The 18523-nt window shown below is 40.0% G+C and overlaps 1 protein-coding gene across 1 annotated transcript in view; it reads left to right on the forward strand.

Moving 5' to 3' along the window:
- The first annotated feature begins 212 nt into the window (after positions 1 to 212).
- The window catches only part of cpn1 (carboxypeptidase N, polypeptide 1), an 18832-nt gene continuing 521 nt past the window's right edge, over positions 213 to 18523 (forward strand). The window contains exons 1-8 of the mRNA XM_034860223.1: positions 213 to 866; positions 3495 to 3691; positions 5439 to 5594; positions 9411 to 9587; positions 9748 to 9859; positions 12919 to 13058; positions 15020 to 15119; positions 16087 to 16205. Coding sequence (XP_034716114.1) covers positions 632 to 866; positions 3495 to 3691; positions 5439 to 5594; positions 9411 to 9587; positions 9748 to 9859; positions 12919 to 13058; positions 15020 to 15119; positions 16087 to 16205 — 1236 coding nt within the window. The 5' untranslated portion in view covers positions 213 to 631. The remainder of the gene's footprint in view (positions 867 to 3494; positions 3692 to 5438; positions 5595 to 9410; positions 9588 to 9747; positions 9860 to 12918; positions 13059 to 15019; positions 15120 to 16086; positions 16206 to 18523) is intronic.

Consider the following 18523-nt stretch of genomic DNA (forward strand, 5'->3'; position numbering starts at 1 on the left):
CACACACACACACACACACACACACACACACACACACACACACACACACACACACACACACACACACACACGGTTGGTGTGTTGACTTAAGAGTTAATGAATGGATGATTGAGGGCTGCAGGGGTTGGGGAGCAGTGCCGTGGAAACAACCCCTCTTTCCCAGGAAGGGAGTATAGAGCAAGAGTTAGAGACAAAGAAAGGCAGAGAAAATGAGTGTCTCAAAGACAGAATGAAATTCAGATTGTGTGTGCACAGAGCCAAGGGGGCTGTGGGGCAAACTACTTGAAGAAGAAGTATTCTAAGCACCAATAAAGCAAGTAGCATGTACTTGACAAGGACCCAAAGGGAAAGACAGAGGGAGTGAAGCAGCTGTTGGAGGAGAGTGAGACAAAGAAAGAGGGGGGCTGTCCTTACTTGCTCTTCAGCATGAGGACTGTAGTGGGAGGAGGCACAGGGAGCGAGAGAGGAGGAGAAAGAAGAGGACAAGAAAGAAAAAGAGCAAGCAGGGAGAGAGCAGCATGTTTGGTGTGTAAGGAGATAAATATACATCTGAAAGTGTTTTGCATAGTTGCAGGACGTCTCTGCTCCAGCCTCCTCTCCTACTGTGCTGCACAACTAGGGCTGAGAGACCATGCAGCAGGGGTGGACTCTTCCCTGGGTTGCTGCTCTCCTGCTGGGGCTGATGGGACTCCTGGTGTGCGGCTCAGACTTCCAGCATCACCGCTATGAGGACATGGTGCGAGCCTTGTTTGCAGTGCAGAGCGAATGCCCTTACATCACTCGCATTTATAGCATTGGGCGCAGCGTAGAGGGACGCCACCTCTACGTGCTGGAGTTAAGTGATAACCCAGGCATCCATGAAGCATGTGAGTAACTGATTCATCTCTGATGTTTGACAGTCCAGCAAGTATGGGCATGTTACGATAAGATGCTATGGGTGTCATTATCTCAATCTGCATTTCCAGGCTAAAACAATAGGGAATTATTCATAATAACAGACATACAAACTTCAAAGTTAGTATAGTATTCAATCTTAATCAATATTTCAAAATCAGTTTAGGAGTTACAATTTCTATATAAAACAAGTTTGTCCACTAAGCAACATTTGAAAATGATAAACAAGAATACATCATAAACATGATACAATGTTCTGGGGGTAGAGCAAATGGATTTATGGTTATGGATTTCAAAAGCACGGTCCCCGTCACTGGCTGGCCACTTGTTTTGCACTTCTTGTGTGTGGGGAGTAAAAACATAACTGGCAGGAGACAAAGCAGTCTGTGGGGGTTCTTTTTTTTCCCCAAGGGATGAAATGCAAGCTTCCAATTTAGCTCTCTGAAGGTGAATTACTGTGTGGATTAATAGTGAAGAAGAGGCAAAGAGTGATCCCAAGCTGGCTTCTTTGATAAACCACGATGGCAGTAACCTGTGAAAAACTCAAAGTGAAAGGGAAAAGGCAAAAGTAAAAAAAAAAATTAAGTGAACATCTGTGATTCATTTCATTTTTTTGCTATCCGGCCACTGGCAGAATGTGGGGTGTTATTCCAAGCTCAGCAGATGACACAGAAGTTTGCTTTGAGTCAACAAGCCCTAAACCCTGAACCCGCTCTTGCAAAGCTTTGCTTGTTTTGCCCCCTCTCCTAACCACGGAATTAGCTCTCCAGGTATTTATTTTGCATACCGGTTGCAAATCGAAAACCATAACCTCATCATTGCTAATGTTTGTATTGAAAACAGGCCAAAGGGTCACACTCATCTAAGTGATTTTGAATATTTTTTTCCATTCTTGCATGGCAGATCTTTGAAGAAAAAAATGCTTGACAACTGCAGGGAATGCTTTTTTGGCTGAGGCTGAGCTTGCATTTTTTCCTGCATTTGCACACGTAGGGGCTTCCTTCAGTAGAATGGAAGGATGTGCGCCTGTTCTGTTGCAAGATGACCGAGGGTGAAAAAACAGGAACCGTGCACTTCATGGAGGCAAGTGACCCAAGGTCTTGTCTGGGTCAACCCCCTTGCACCTTTGAGGAAGTTCATGTCTTTCAGATAATGGTGTGTGTGTGTGTGTGTGTGTGTGTGTGTGTGTGTCTGTGTGTGTGTGTGTGTGTGTGTGTGTGTGTGTGTGTGTGTGTGTGTGATTGTGTGTGTGTGTGTGTGTGGGTGTGCGTATGTGCGGGCGTGCGTGCAAGCGTGGGTATTTAAAGCGGCACACTAGAGCCAACACTGTTTTCTAAATCTGAGGCCAGTTGGCCCCGCGTTAAAGAAAAGGAGGTGAATTACAGCACCCAAGCTGCCATTTGGGTGCCTGAAGCAATTAGTAAAGGGTGTTCATACATATGGAAGTATCTGCTCACCCCCACACTACCCCACCCCCCAAAATCTACACTTACTTCTTCTTCTGAACAACTGAAGTGGAAACAATTAAAGTAATGCAGTGACACAGTGTGTGCAATGCTTTTAGTGTAAATCCCAGTAGTTAGGGCACATAACATTATTTTGGTGTTCAGCAGCAGCTCTGTCTAGCTGCAGTGTTTGGTGATCCTTGGTTCGATCAATGCTGCAGCAGTGATTAATGAAGAGGAAGACCCATGAGAGGAGGGAACCCTACACAGAGAAGGAGACTGTTTGGATGGGTGGCTCACCCAATCAGTCCATATAATCCAATCAGCTGAAATCAGAATCCATCCCCAGAGCTCACCTTTGTCCGAATCTTGAGATCTACCTTATCAGGACAAGAATTAAAGACATTAAGCTTAGTAATAAGTTTAAACCGAGACTTTGTGCGTTTTGAAAGAAAAACATAGCACAAGCTTTCTCTTTCAAATTTCAAAGTTGAATCCTTAAGCATTAAAACCCAGCACCATTACTCAATAACAGTTTTGTCACTGCAACCTTACTTGGTCTCATATGACCAGTAGATCATGATGGCTAATGTTCAATTCAAGCCAATTCAAAGCCTGTATGCAGGTCTTCAGGAGTAAAAAGGCGATAAAAAGGTGTATAAAGCCTGTTGTGGCTCCAGAGAAGTCTGATAAATTGTTGGTTCAGGCTAAAGACTACAAGTTTAAAATTGAAAAAAATCTGAAAGTGTAGAGATAAAAAGAAGTCCCCTCATCTTTGCTTAAGGCTAGCAGCTCAAGGCTGCAGTACAACTAGCATAACAAACCCGAATCTTCAACGTAATTGTAAGTTGAGTTGTATTGTTGGTAACATATGCACCACATTTTAACAAGGAATAATAACAAAGACGGAAATTGAATCTGCCGTTATCCCATAAATGCCATTTACGGCTAGAGCGGCTGCTGCTGACCAAAAGTTACTACCTTAAAGACTCATAAAAACTCAATTTAAAACATGAAAAAAACGATTGAGTCTCCTGTATTTTCACGTAGTGAATGTGCTCATATGTGTGTATGCTCAGGCAGTCATTTTAAATTTCATGCTTGGCAGGGCTGTGTTGCTTTTTTGACCTTGTGCCCCCCTCCATCTCTCCCCAGTGGAGCCGGAGTTCAAGTATGTGGGCAACATGCATGGCAACGAAGTGCTCGGCCGTGAACTGCTCATTAAGCTCTCCCAGTTTCTGTGTGAGGAGTATCAGGCCGGAAACCAGCGGATCATGAGGCTGATCCATGACACGCGCATCCACATCCTGCCCTCCATGAACCCCGATGGCTATGAGGTGGCAGCCAGACAGGTAAAGTACACCCTGACATACATGTGAGCCACAGACTTCCACGTGCCAAAAGAAAACCAGGGGAAATCGCCAACTACGATGCCTCTGGCTGTTTTCCTTCAGCAATCATTTACCACTCACACTGTAGAGAGAAAGTTTCCACATTTTTGCTTGATTGTGTTCCTGCCAGTGGACATGTTGGAAATGTTAAGGTCCCTCAGGGAAACTAAACACCTGCAAGGTAAATCAGAGCATTACACAAATCTGACTCCATCAGATATCATACAAGGTACTGTATGTGTGTGTGTTTATATCCATTACAGACAAGCAACCAAGAGCTATATTTTTTTAAATATTTAATTAAATATCTCACTGTTTGCTAATGTCTGTAATAATCCCATCTATCAGCCCACTGAGAAAGCCCCCAGCTTACTACTATACAAGTAATTATATATGGCCTGTGAAACAACAGACACACACACAACCTCCTTTAACACAAATACACACACGCGCGCACAATCTCTTTGAGACTAATTATATGTCCCGAGGAAGCCAGTTGCACGTTTCTTCTCTTTGCCACTCAGACGACACACACACAAAGCACTATAATTTGTTGCATCAACAGATGTTTGGATGCGGCAGCATCTGGACAACAATGGGAAGGCTGCTTTATTTCCCAGAATCCTAGATGGCATAGTGTTGATTTGGGGTACTAATTGAGCAACAAAAATATCCGTATGTGCCCAAGGTATCAACAATTCTAATATTTAAGTATTTCCATATAGAGTCTAGTCTGTTCTTTCAGTTGACTGACAACAGGTTAGAAAGTCTGCACGGAAACAACAAGGACCGCCTTATTTTGGAACAAATCATTTTTTAAGAATAGCTCCAGAAAAGAAAAGCTGAACAATGTATTTTAAAAGTCACACTGAATGATTAAATGTTTCATTTAGAGTCAAATAGAGAAAGAGGTCTCTGAGCCCTGAGTATAATAAAACTAGAGTCAACGCTAGCGGCGCTCTGAGGCTGTACACTAAATGCTAAAGTCAGCATGTTACATGCTCACTGTGAGAATGCTAACAAGTTCATGTTTAGCAGGTATAATGCTATTTTCAAATCTTACAGTAGTTACCACTCTAACATTTTGCTAGTTTGCGCTAAACAAAAAGTAAATTTGTGGCTGATGGAATGCCATTCAGTATTGAACAAGTTAAGATTTTGAGCTGATGACACCACTAAAAGTTATTAGGATTCATCCTCTGGGGGACATGAATGTTTGTATGAAACTTCATGGCAATCCATCCAATAGTTGTTGAGACTCAAAGCACAAATGCCAACATCTGGGGTTAACAGACGATTCTTCAATTTTGTGTCTGCCATTTAATATTATAGGCTTTTCTTAATCAATCTCGGGACTTCTGAGTTTCTTTGAAAATTCTCTTGTAAAACGTCTCTTTGTGTATTCTTAACATAATTTCGACGTTTTTTGGGAAGGTTTTAAGTTTAGATTACTTAGAAAACTAGGAAATTATTGTAAATTAAATGTTATATACAAAAAAACACTGCAGATTGTCTGTGGAATATCCAAACCAGTGTTCCTTTTGCTGCTTCCATGCAATGCCAATTCATAGCTTGATATACTATTTTAAACTATCCTAAAACCCAAGAGGTCAAAACATCATAATACAATCCATACCGGGAAAACAACAAAGTAACCCAACAGTAGCTGCTGTTTGAGAAACTCGATTTTCTGTCTGTGGGTCAACAGGGTCCAGAGTTCAACGGCTACCTGGTGGGTCGAGGGAACGCTAGAGAATTTGATCTGAACCGGAATTTTCCAGACCTGAACGCACTCATGTACTACTATGAGAAGACCAACGGTCCAAACCACCACCTGCCCCTGCCGGACAACTGGGAGCAACAGGTCAGTGCCGCTGGATAAACACACAGGACACAGGTCATTTATCTACGTTCGTGTGTCTGTGGGTGCAAATGCATGTATGTGCTTGTGTGGGAGAGAGAGGAAGATGAATGAGTACATTTATCATGCTTGTGTGAATGTGTGTTCAGTGTTTGAGTATGAAGTTGAATAATGAGCAGCTGTAACATAGCTCAGTTATCTTGGCTTTAACTTTGTTGACATGAACGGATTCATGAGATTTGTACTGGATCAGACTCCACTGCCAGTTGAGCTTTTACAAAAAAAACAGTCCACAAGTTCAAACAGTAAGTGAATCCCTTAGTAGGCTGTTTTATGTTTTGCATTTTTGTGTTTGTGTATAGTCTGACCCGTTTGAAATGTATAAAGGATGTTAGTGGAAGACCGTAGAATAAAGTTGACGTACAGAAGTCGTCTAAAGCTCTTTCACTCATGAAATAATAACAACCTAACAAGATTTATGTACAGTATCCAAAGACCTTCTGCTTCAGCTAAACATTTTTGTCATTTCGTCACCACCATGAGAATTTGAACTGACCTACTTTGCGGTATGAGAGTGTAACCTTGAGACAGTGAGCAACTCTCAACAATCATGTTATTCCACTCAACATCACCATTGCCGAGTCTGTCTTTAAATAATAAAAACTGTTACCTGTATGCTCTTTTATAGTGGGCGGTGAAAAACTAATAAAATCATGGTGTATATTGTTTTTGCAAGCCTATTGAAACCTACTAATGCAGCTTTGTTTTACCTTGAAACATTTGTAACTTGGCAGAAACACAAAAAGCTCTTTGAAGAGTCGGGTACTGTACATGCTTCTACATGTCCTCTCCATCAATTATTAAAAAAATCCTACACTGTGAATAACACTGGGGGGATAAACTGTGTCACTAATTTCAACATATGCTGATGAACTGCTGTGGTAGAGACGCAGTTCTATTCTGGGTGACTCTACTTCATTGTGCACCTATCATTTCATAGCACCGCAGCCTAAAATGTTGAAAGAAGGGAAAGATGACAATGTGTGCTGTCAAACTATTGTGATTAGTTGGCTCTAAAGTTTGAAGGATCAAGGCCAGATCCTTCAAAGTGTCTTGTCTGCAGTTGTCTTTTTCTTCAACGACTCTTAAAGGGCTACCGTTTTCAAGGTTCATTTCCTTGAGGTTTATCCTCTAATGTGGCCTTCCCTTTTGTCCTTCATGCTTGAAACCACTGGGCGTTATTATGGCTGGATATTATAATTTCTCTGTAGACATAATAAAGCATCCCAAGTATCAAAAATCAAATATAGTCAAATATAGCTTAGTGTTAGTTCATGCAGGATTGCTGATTGAATTAATGTATAATTTCTATCCGACATACACCAATCACAGCCATTCTCACATCAAGGCGGCCCTTTAAAATGTGACTCCCTCCTCCCTGATCCCTGCTACACTGACACTGCTTAACTCATTGCTGCTGCTGGCAACACTTTGCCTCCACCTTCCAGACATTGGTTTTCAATGTCTTTCTTTTGGCTCACTCTTTTTTACCCTATGGTGTTTCTGCATGGCGCTCCCTATTTCAGCTTAGCATGCTCATCGGCTGGTCCAGAGAGCATTTTAAATATTTGTTCTTTTGTTTTATTCCTATTATTATTATTTCATGTACATTGTATGTATGTATATTTTTCCTAGTATCTCGTGTGACTGATGTACGTGTGCTGCTGTAACACCGTGATTTCACATTTTTCTTGGGATCTATCTATCTATCTATCTATCTATCTATCTATCTATCTATCTATCAAGAGCAGAGCCATCTGACTGACTTAATGTCCCGCCCACACGATCATCACGATCTGACCACAATCTGATCTTATACTGTGTATTGTTGAAATTTTGTAATTTATTAAATAATTGCTTACTGTAAATGCATATTGGGTCTAAATATTGGTTCTATCGGTTTTATTAACTAGTAATAATCTGTATCGGCATCGTGCTTGAAAAACCAGTACCATCCAAATAATTATAACTGACAATGTTATTGCATTCTCCTCCCCTTTGTTTCACTACATATGCATAAAGTGGTTTTGTTTCCAAGCAAAAGACATAGATGTTTTTTTCTTCCTATTTACTAGTTCCCGGGCTGCAAATGTGTTGAGAAAAATAAAACGCTGGTCCTCCCAGTCGCGAGCTGGCTGTCTACCCACATAACGGCCTCCTGAAAGGCCAACACAAAAGAGTAACTGTGCCACTGTTACAGATACTTCATTCATGCTGGTCGGGATTACATCCTCACAGGCTGCATGAAGCCACAAGCCCCCTCGTCTGCAGGTTCAGCAATGCTACATTTTAATTAGCCAACTGATGATGTTTCATTCAGAGGAATTAGTTTAATAAAAAAAATAAAAAAATTGTTTCACCAATATTGCAAATTTAGACACTGCAAAGGGGGAAAATGTCTTGTGTGACCCAACACATTTTTGGTTTAGTGTGAAATCTTACCTTGTCTGTCCATGAACCACTGAGTGATCCAGAATGTGTGGTTTTGTATTTGAGATGCTATTGTATTCTCTTCAGTTATGTGATTTTAACACCCCCAGTTTGTAACACTAAGATAGTATCTGTGTGTGTGTGTGTGTGTGTGTGTGTGTGTGTGTGTGTGTGTGTGTGTGTGTGTGTGTGTGTGTGTGTGTGTGCGGGTGTGTGTGCGGGTGTGTGTGTGCTACTTACATGTAACCCTACACGATGGTGACAGCTCTGACCTCAAGCATGCACAAGGGTATATAAAGATCCACAAACAATAAACACCTGCCAGTCCTCAAAACAGAAGTCCCACCTCAAGGCCAGTTGTCTCTGATCAGCGTGACTATTTTTCCGCTGAACCAGACTGTGTTTATTGTCCCACATACCTTACTCAAGGAGAGACATTACTTATTGTTCCCATGCAAGATATATGACTCGGAGCGTGTTAGAATAGTAGATGTGGAATTAAGAGGTTTAAGATGTTTGTAGCATTTCACAGGAGACGCCACCCTTTACCCTATTACAAGAGATTGCATATTGTAGATTTGCTGTAGTAGTGTCTTTTGTGTTTCTATCCTTGCAGCTTTGTTTCTTGCATCATCTTGTAAATTATTCTTTCTCCCTTAATTCTAGCCTTAAAAACAGAAAATGAGGGCATTTTAATGAACACAAACCATGCCTGATTAATTTTCTAGCTGAAATGACATGCACTGAATTGTTGAAGGATGAGGGAGAAAGTGCACTAAAGTTTAGGAATCACTTTATGGGCTTGAGAAAGACAGAGGATACCTTGAAGAGTGAAACAATGGTTTCCTAAATAGTAACCCAGTTGATTGAAAATGAAAAGGGAAAGGAAAAACACAGAGAAAATATCTGTATATGGAAGAAAGAGAAAACAAGAAGTTGTCCCGAACCAGCCAAGCTGAGAAGCCCATGGTTCTGGGTGAAAAGAAAACCAGATGTCTTCAGTCTACTTATGTTGTTTATGAAAAGCCTGGGATGAAGTGAAGGTTATGTGTAATAATACCAGTAACAAGACAATATACATTGGGGCTGAAAGGCACTAAGAGGCCATTGACAGTTTTATTTAAGGCTAAGGGAAGAATATATGCACTAAATTTGGACCATATTTTACAAAAATAAGAGTTGACCATTTCATGTAAAGAATGCACTACAATGCAGTGACATTCATTTTGGCCTTGGATGTGTGTATATCATTTTATAAAAAGGTCCATATGTCATGTACATGTCCTGCAAGTACGTACGCCCTAAAGGTTTTATCTATATCTACCACAGGTTGAGCCAGAGACTTTGGCGGTCATAAAGTGGATGCAAAACTACAATTTTGTCCTGTCAGCCAACCTCCATGGAGGAGCCGTGGTGGCCAATTACCCCTTTGACAAGTCAAGAGACCCTCGCATTCGAGGAAGGACCACATACGCGGCCACTCCAGATGACAAAATCTTCAGAAAGGTGTGATGCAGATTAGACATTCTTTTCAGATGTCCCACACATCTGATCTAATAATCTCATCATTGTGTGTATGTGTGTGTGTGTGTGTGTGCATGCATGCGTGTGTGTGTGTGTGTTCATGTGAATGATTGGCCGCATGTGCATTTGTGTTTGATGACAGCTGGCAAGGACCTATTCGTATGCTCACAGCTGGATGCACAAGGGTTGGAACTGTGGGGACTTCTTTGATGAGGGAATCACCAATGGGGCCAGTTGGTACTCTCTGTCTAAAGGTAAGCAAAACCTCTGGCTCATGAAGAGAAAATAATAAATAAAACAGACTTTTAAAAACCCTAAAAAAACCTACTGGAATCATGAAAAGCACCCAAATATCATCTTTAAAATGCCCTCCCAGATTTTATCACAGTGTCCAAAAGTGCACAGCAGCAACAGATGAAGACAGGTCAAGACTGCCTGCTGAATTTTTCTACCAACAACAGAAATGATTTTTCCAAGGTGTTGGAGAGCATCCGTTATCATTCCCTTTCTTAAGAAAGAAAAGGCCACCTGCATGAATGATGGCAGGCCCTGGCATAGACTTCAGCATGAATGACATGCCTTGAGTGGCGCGCAAAGCCAGCTTTCCCTGTGTCGTCATGGACGTCACTCTGACTCTTTCCGAGGCCTCTGTGTTCTGCCTTTAACCTATTCACCTCCCCTACATGAACAGCTGCACTTCCACTGACCCCTCAGTTTAGCTGCTTAAGTTTGTAAATAACACGTGTTATCAAAAACCTTACAGATTGCATGAAAACCATCAGTGGAGGGAGGGTAGTCTCCTGAAGGGATGGTAGCCTGAATTAATTGAACGTGCGCCCATGAAGTATTCATACTTCATTTTAGCCTTCCCTTCAGCTGCACAGAGCTGCCACCTGTGTTGAGTTCCTTTATTAACTGACAGCAGTAAGAACTGTTTAGTTAGTAGCTCTTGGTTCAAGCAGTGGCTGGGATGTTTGGGACATACTGGGACATACCACAGGGGTGAACCGTGGTCCACACATTGACAAATGTATCCATTTCATTCTGAATCATCTGCATGCTACAATACAATGCCTAACATTAATTCAAACGTGGCAGAAAATTAGGACACAAATAGGACAAAGCTAGGTCAACCTAAAATCAGACTTACTGATCTATAGGTTACTTGTCAGTAAGGGTGGCCAAAATTGAAATGTCTCATCATCGTTAACACATAGCTTATTAATTACATACACCACAGCGTCAGATGCACAAACAGTTACAGCTGTTAACAGAATCATATGACCCACTAATATCTGTTAAAATACTATCTTTTTACTTTACTTTTCAATACTTTTGCACCAATCCAGGCAAAGTGGGGAATTGTTGGCCTGTCCTGAGGTTTTTCCTGGACATGCGATCTTGCTTACACACTAAAAATAAATGAACGTTTTCTGCTTTGCAGTTTATTTGCAATCTTGTAACACACTTCCTACAAAACACTACACACTGTTTTTTACATGATCAACTTTGTTCAAGAATAAAAACTCTCGCAATCATAGGGAAAATCCATTCTCTTTAAAACGCGAAGCACAATCTGAAATTGGTAACACACCCACACACATGATCCCCTTGTGTGCCGCCATTAGTCTGCAAGGAATTCTCCATTACCATGTCACTCTATAGTTTCTCTTAATACATCCATGGTCCCTGCAATACTTCACATATAATCACATTTTTGGATCCACTACATAATGTAGACTTACAAGACAAACCACAGCTGCCCCACTTTGTTATCATCTTTGGTAGTGTTAGTTTTCATCTGGCCCATTAATCAAAATTTCTGAATCCTTTTAAGGATTTTTTTTTTCAGTTTGGTGCTGGAAAGCGCACGACCACCAACAACACGCCCACATGCCTCTTCTGCAAACAATAGTAAAGGCATGTAGAGAAATTGAGGTGGGGTCAGTCCAGGGTTGGATACGACACGTACTGTGATATTTCCTCCATTGCCTGGCCAGGCATCTAATTATTATTTGTGTTTTTAGTTTTTTTGTTTGTTTACAGTAAGATATTGTACTGATACAGTAATTCTACTTTTCTTTGTGTTTTTTGCTGTAAAAAACAGCAATGAAAAAAAAAAAACAGTCTATTTTTTTTAATCCTTTTTTATTTTTGCAATTATTGAAATGTAAGTAGTTGTTCTGTGCTGGAACAATCTTTCACAGGAGCCTGTATGAGAAAATAGGTATACAAAGTACTAAAAAGAGCAGGGGGTATTTATAAAGCACATCAGTGTGTTGTTACTGCTGCTTTGAAAGACTAATTCATGTGGTGCATGTGTGTGAATCATTTTGTTGCCATTTTGAAAAAGAATTGTTACATTGTGAGTGAAGAGTTTCATCTGGACATAAAAGAGAGATATTTAAGTGTGTCTTATTTGTGTGAAGAGTTTTGACTCAATGAGCCAGATTCGGCAAAAACTACTGCTGTTGGCCACCTACAGGCCATTAGGAGTTATACAAGCTCAGGCTCTGGCAGACACATTGCAATCCTCGCCCTCCCATATTCGGTTTATGAGAAAGGTTTAACCATAGCATTCTTGGAAGATACAGCTACAAATTCATCAAAATGTCTGGGCATGTATTCAATTTCAGTTCAGTTACTGTAACTGCAACAATAACAAAATTCACGTCTTTGCTCTGTAAATCCTGGTTTGGACTGTCAGGATTATTCTTAGGAATGTGAATCTATTGAGCTTTTTTGTTGAGTCATGCAAGCTTTTGAATTGGATGAAAACGCCCAGAGTTGCATTTAGCAGGAACATGCTATGTTTATTTTACCAACTCCTTTTGCTCCAAGTCTTATGTCATGGTCTGTGAGGTTATATTTGAACTTTCCCTCCCAACCCTGGCCTCATATGTATTCGGCTTCCATGAAAAGTATTGCTGTATCGCAAAGTTGCAAAGCCAAAAACTTGGAAAATTCAGGTTTTCGAAATAACCTTTCTGTAGTTGTGTGTAATATGTCTAAAAGATGTTAAACATCTGTCAAAGAAACAAAAAGCAGTGGTTTGGAAAAATCATCTTGACCATATAATAAAATGTAAAAGCTTTGGACTCTCAATAACCCACAATATGTAACAGTGGCTTTTAAATGGTCTGAAATGATAAATTACGTAACTTACAATTCTGAGCAACTCCTTCAAGTGGCAAACTAAGGCTCAATGTAAAGAACTCTATAAACCACACTGGTAACCAGTGAAATAAAAAAGAAGATCTTGGTGATCTTTACTTGAAATCTAAAGTAAAGCGTCTATTTCTGCACGTTTCAGGCATGCAGGACTTCAACTACCTATACACCAATTGTTTTGAGATCACCCTGGAGCTGAGCTGTGATAAGTTTCCTCCAGCATCAGCACTGCCCCGAGAATGGCTGGGCAACAGAGAAGCACTGGTTTCCTACCTTGAACAGGTAAGAACACACATACAGACTCTCGCAATTTGGCAAGATACTAGGGGTGTCATGATTCTCCAAATCCTCGATTTGATTACATTTTCGATTCAAATGTCACAATTCAAATCAATTCTCAATTTTTACTCTTTTTTTTTTAAAGCAAAGGTTGCTCAGCCATTTTTAGACTAGACCTGTATGTAATATAATGTCTGACGTTTGATCGCAATGTACCACATTACATTGTCAAATTTAAAACATATATTAACAACATAATGTACCAATAACATATCTTTAGTCAATTGGAACCAAGACAATTTGTTAATAAAGTAGAAATCCTTACAATCCTGAGGGCAGACGCTTCGCAACACGTGGAGTTTGGTGTTTGAAGAACCCAACGTCGTCTTCCAGGCAGCACTAGGATTAGGCAATGGTTGTAACTCCCCGAATTAAGTTGAGTGCAGATGTGAGTCGCACATGCTCAGATTTAAACGGTTTACGCAAGAACGTGTCATACTGAAATTTGGGAAATCCATGAAATATAAACTTTTGTTATTACAAACAATAACGGAAGATGGAAATCATTTCTAAAACGTTTTAGTTATCTATGGCTGTTTGATTGCAAACGTTAGCTCAAAACGCCATTCATCTGACGTTCGTTGTGTTTGATTGCTAACTTGTAGCCAGCAGTGAACAAACTTTGTTAAGTACGTCCATTTTTATTCTGTACAGATTTATTCTTACAGAAGTCTCTTGTTAGCATCTTGTATGCTACTTGTCGGAAAGTGCCAAGCCAGCACAGCAGCTGAGCAGACCGATAGCAAAGAGGGCGACTCGCGGACAGCAGTCCGCTAAGTTGGTGCTCTCTCTAATAAAACCAATATAAGCTGCTCTGTTTAGGCAACAAAATGTGCATGCAGGCTGAAATTCAACGTGCGGTTTTGTTTAGATAAAGCAATAAGCAGAAGGCATATCCGGTAGCTGCTAGGTTAATACACAGAATATATAGTACATGCACATAGCAAAGCTTGCAAACTGTTGCTTTTTTTGTCAACTGCGCAAACATTGTCAACATAACTCACTGGAAATCCAAAATACTTCCTTTCACTCACTCCAGTGACAAAAGAGAGGGCTAAACTTCTGTCTTTGGGTCTCCAGTATCTGCAGTTGCCATGCTATCTTTTGACTGGCTCTAGCTGAGTTACAGGAGGTTGACTAACGCAGCACTTCAACAAGTGTTTCTTTTGCTTGACAAGCCGACCGGATGTGACATGGGGGCGTGGCAGTATTGACTGTTTCATTTTTTAATCAGATATTCAAGTATATGACTTAATTTCAATTGATTTCAATTTAAAACCTCAATTGTGACACCCTTACAAGTTACTGGTCACTAGGTACACACAAATACGCAGACATACAGTTCCACACAAAAACCCAACTACCAAGAGTGATGAGTCCAGTACCCTGGTTTCTTGGAAATGTTGGCTGGGAATCAATGGATAAAGTGATTTAAAATGAGCTGCACGAAATTAGGTGTAATACGAGTAAACTGGCGTTCCCTCTGTCAAGTATGAAAGGAAAAAGTATGGGATACAAAATATCCTTTATTTAAGATTGTCGGAGTGGTGTCTCAAGAGAGGGCTCAGAAATGCACAACTTTTTCAGCATCACAAATTAAACAGACAGTCTTGTTTGACTGTATGTCTGTTGAAGACCACAGGGCCAAGGGAGGTTAATAAGGTCTAATGTTTTTGGAGAATTTGCATTGGAAATGTAGTTTATGACCTGGTATGACTTGCAACCTATGTTGTAACTCATTGTGGCATTCAAACACAAAGCTATCTATGGTTACACATGAATGACACCTAACTCGCCTAGATTAACGTCACATATTTCGGGTGGCCCATGCTTAAGCACAAATGGTATGATACATAAAAGAAAGAAATTGGTTCAATTAAATGGAAAAATAACCTGTTTTTCAGGTGCATCATGGGATAAAAGGCATGGTGTATGATGAAAACAACAACCCTGTTGGCAACGCTGAGGTCGCAGTGGCTGGCATCAACCACGATGTGACCAGTGGTGAGAAGGGGCTGGGGGGGTGTCAGTTTATTGTTACACAGATGTGGTTATTTCTTGGGATTTTTTTTAACTTCTTAACTGCAGGTTTTAAGAAGTATTTGTGAGTGTGAGGTATGTGTCTTGGTAAATGATCTGCTAATGTCCTGGCAATCCTTACACTGGAATGGAACAAGTTGCCACCTAGTGGTCAATAGTGGAAATGCACTTTTAAAATAATTGAATGTGCACTGAATTTACATTTAAAGTACTGTATTTAACGAGTAGTGTATTTAAGGTAAATTCTGAGGTACTCAAAGCTTACTGGAGTAAAATTGTATGCTAATTGGGCAGCTGGGTAGCTCACCTGGTAGTGCGCAGAGGCTCTATCCTAGCCGCAGCGACCAGGGGTTCAATTCTGACCTGCAACCTTTTGCTACATGTCATTCCCCCTTTCTCTCCCCTTTCAAGTCTAAGCTGTCCTGTCAAATAAAGGCCTGAAAATTGCTACTTTACACTCCGCTGCATTTAAGAGGGAAAGTTAATTTTTTTCTTTCCGACTGCTATATTTACTACTTTAGACTTAAAAAACCTGTAATGAGCACATTACTTTTGATTTATTACAAAAAAGTAAATTAAACCATCAACAGTATGTTAAAAAACAACTAAAATCAATACCAGGTGGGCCGCCTTTGGCATTAAAATATTGTTTACATGTTAAAGCATCATTAATAATTAGCAATCATTACTATTAACTACTCTACCAGAGGCCATTTTACATGAATAGTGGGTACATAAGTGAATTACAGGATAATGCATGCTAAGTCTATTGCAACAATAGCATCACTAAAAAGGTGTATTCAAGTCATAAAACTGAATAAAAAAGTAATCAGTCATACTGTTCCACCAGTGTGTAGGCCTAAAGATTTTTTTTAATATACTAGTTGGATGTTTCCATTCCTGCTGTTTTCTCATGTGTTAATTCCTCCAGGAGTGGATGGCGACTATTTCAGGCTTCTGTTACCAGGCACCTACACTGTGACAGTATCAGCCCCGGGTTACGCCCCCTCCACCAGAACTGTCACAGTGGGACCGGCTGAGGCCATACAGGTGAGTTTCTATCTACATGGACAAGAAGTATATTTGTGCAAAAGACAGGAATCTAACAACTGATTCACTGTTTTAACAACCAATTTACCGTTTGTTTTTACTGAAAAAAGCAGGTAGTACAGTTGGGCTCGAAAGTTTGGGCACCCAAAGTAAAAAATGTAAAAATGTGCATTCAGAACACTGCTGCTCAAGTCCTCACTAATACCAAGAGACTGGATCAAATCACTCCAGTTCTGAAGTCTTTACACTGGCTTCCTGTGTCTCAAAGAATTGATTTTAAAGTACTTTTGCTAGTTTATAAAGCACTTAACGGTTTAGGTCCAAAATACATTTCTGATCTGCTACTACACTATGAACCACCCAGACCTCTCAGGTCATCTGGAACAGGTCTACTTTCTGTCCCCAGAGTCAGAACTAAACAGGGTGAAGCAGCTTTCAATTTCTATGCTCCTCATATCTGGAATAAACTCCCAGAAACCTGTAGATCCGCTGCTACTCTCAGTTCTTTTAAATCAAGGCTGAAGACCATTCTTTTTGATGCTGCCTTTCTCTAAATGACTGCTAATTTCTTTAAATTTCTTATGCTGCACTGTAACTTTTATTCTTGTGTTTTATGTGTCTTAATGTTTTATCGGTTTTTAATGCTTATGATTTTTAACTGTTTGTACTTGTGTTTTATCTGTTTAACTGATTTTGTGTAAAGCACTTTGAATTGCCCTGTTGCTGAAATGTGCTTTACAAATAAAGCTGCCTTGCCTTGCATAAAGAAGCCAAGAAAAGATGGAAAAATCTCCAAAAGGCATCAAATGACAGATTAGACAGTAGTACAGTATGTCACAAAAAGTTAGATTTTTATTTCCATCATTTAAAAATAAACATAAATAAAACAAAACAAAACAAAAAATAACAGAAAACTAAAAAATGGTGTTTGTAAAAATGTAGGCACCCTGCAGAGTTACTACCTTGTACTACTACCTTGTACTGCCCCCTTAGGCAAGTATCCCAGCTTGTAAAGGCTTCTTGTAGCCAGCCAAGAGTCTTTCAATTCTTGTTTGAGGTATATTTCTGGGCTTTCTGTCACGCACTGCTCTCTTAAGGTCTATCCATAGATTTTCAATTATGTTGAGGTCAGGAGATTGTTAAGGCCATGGCAAAACCTTCAGTTTACACCTCTTGATGTAATCCACCGTGGTTTTTGAGGTGTGTTTAGGATAAAAATCCATTTGTAGAACCCACCCACTCTTTAACTTCAGCTTTTTCACAGATGGCATCAAGTTAGCGTCCAAAATTTGCTGGAATTTTATTGAATCCATTTTTCCTTCTACTCGTGAAATGTTCCCTATGCCACTGGCTGCAATACAACCCCAAAGCATGATTGATCTACCCTCATGCCTAACAGTTGGACAGAGGTTCCTTTCATTAAATTCTGTGCCCTTTATTCTACAAACATACCTTTGGTCATTCCGGATAAAAAGTTCTATTTTAATCTCATCGGCACACAGAACTTGTTTCAACAATGCATCTGGCTTGTCTAAATGTTCATTTGCAAACTTCAATTGCTGATTTTTGTGGTGAAGACGTAGAAGAGGTTTTCTTCTGATGACTATTCCATGAAGACTATATATGTACGAATATCTCTTTATAGTGGAATGGTGTACAACAACTCCAGTGTCTGCCGGCTCTTTCTGTCTGATATTTTTCTTGGTCTTCCAGATCTTGCTTTAACCTTCACTGTTTGTGATGACTGTCATTTCTTAAATTACATTCCAAACAGGGGATACTGGCATTTGAAAAAGCTTTGCTATCTTCTTATAGCCTTCTCCTGCTTTGTGAGCGTCAACTGTTTTCAGTTTCAGTTTTCTAGGCAACTGCTTAGAAGAACCTATAGTGTTGATTTTTGGGGCAAGGTCAAATGAGTCTGTGCATTTAAACCTTAAGATTGACATGACCTGGTCTTTCCAGACGATGACTAAGAACAATCCATGACACTCTCAGGTCTCAGCTTTCCAAAGGCGACGGTGCATGCTATAAACTCTGCAGGGTGCCCAAACCTTTGCAGATGCCAATATTTGTTTTCTGTTATTTTGAAAGTGTAAATGATGAAAATAAAATCCAACTTTTGTGACATGTTATCCAAATGTCTAATCTGTCATTTGATTTCTTTTGGAGATTTTTCCATCTGTTGTTGGCTTCTTTATGCACATTAATACAAATTTTTACTTGGGGTGCCCAAACTTTCGAGCCCCACTGTCGGTAGTTAAAATGCACTTTCAATGAACCCAACTCTACTTGTGAATCATTTTTGTGTGTTTGCATGT

Source organism: Etheostoma cragini, chromosome 21, assembly GCF_013103735.1.
Source record: "Etheostoma cragini isolate CJK2018 chromosome 21, CSU_Ecrag_1.0, whole genome shotgun sequence".
Taxonomy (NCBI): Eukaryota; Metazoa; Chordata; class Actinopteri; order Perciformes; family Percidae; genus Etheostoma; species Etheostoma cragini.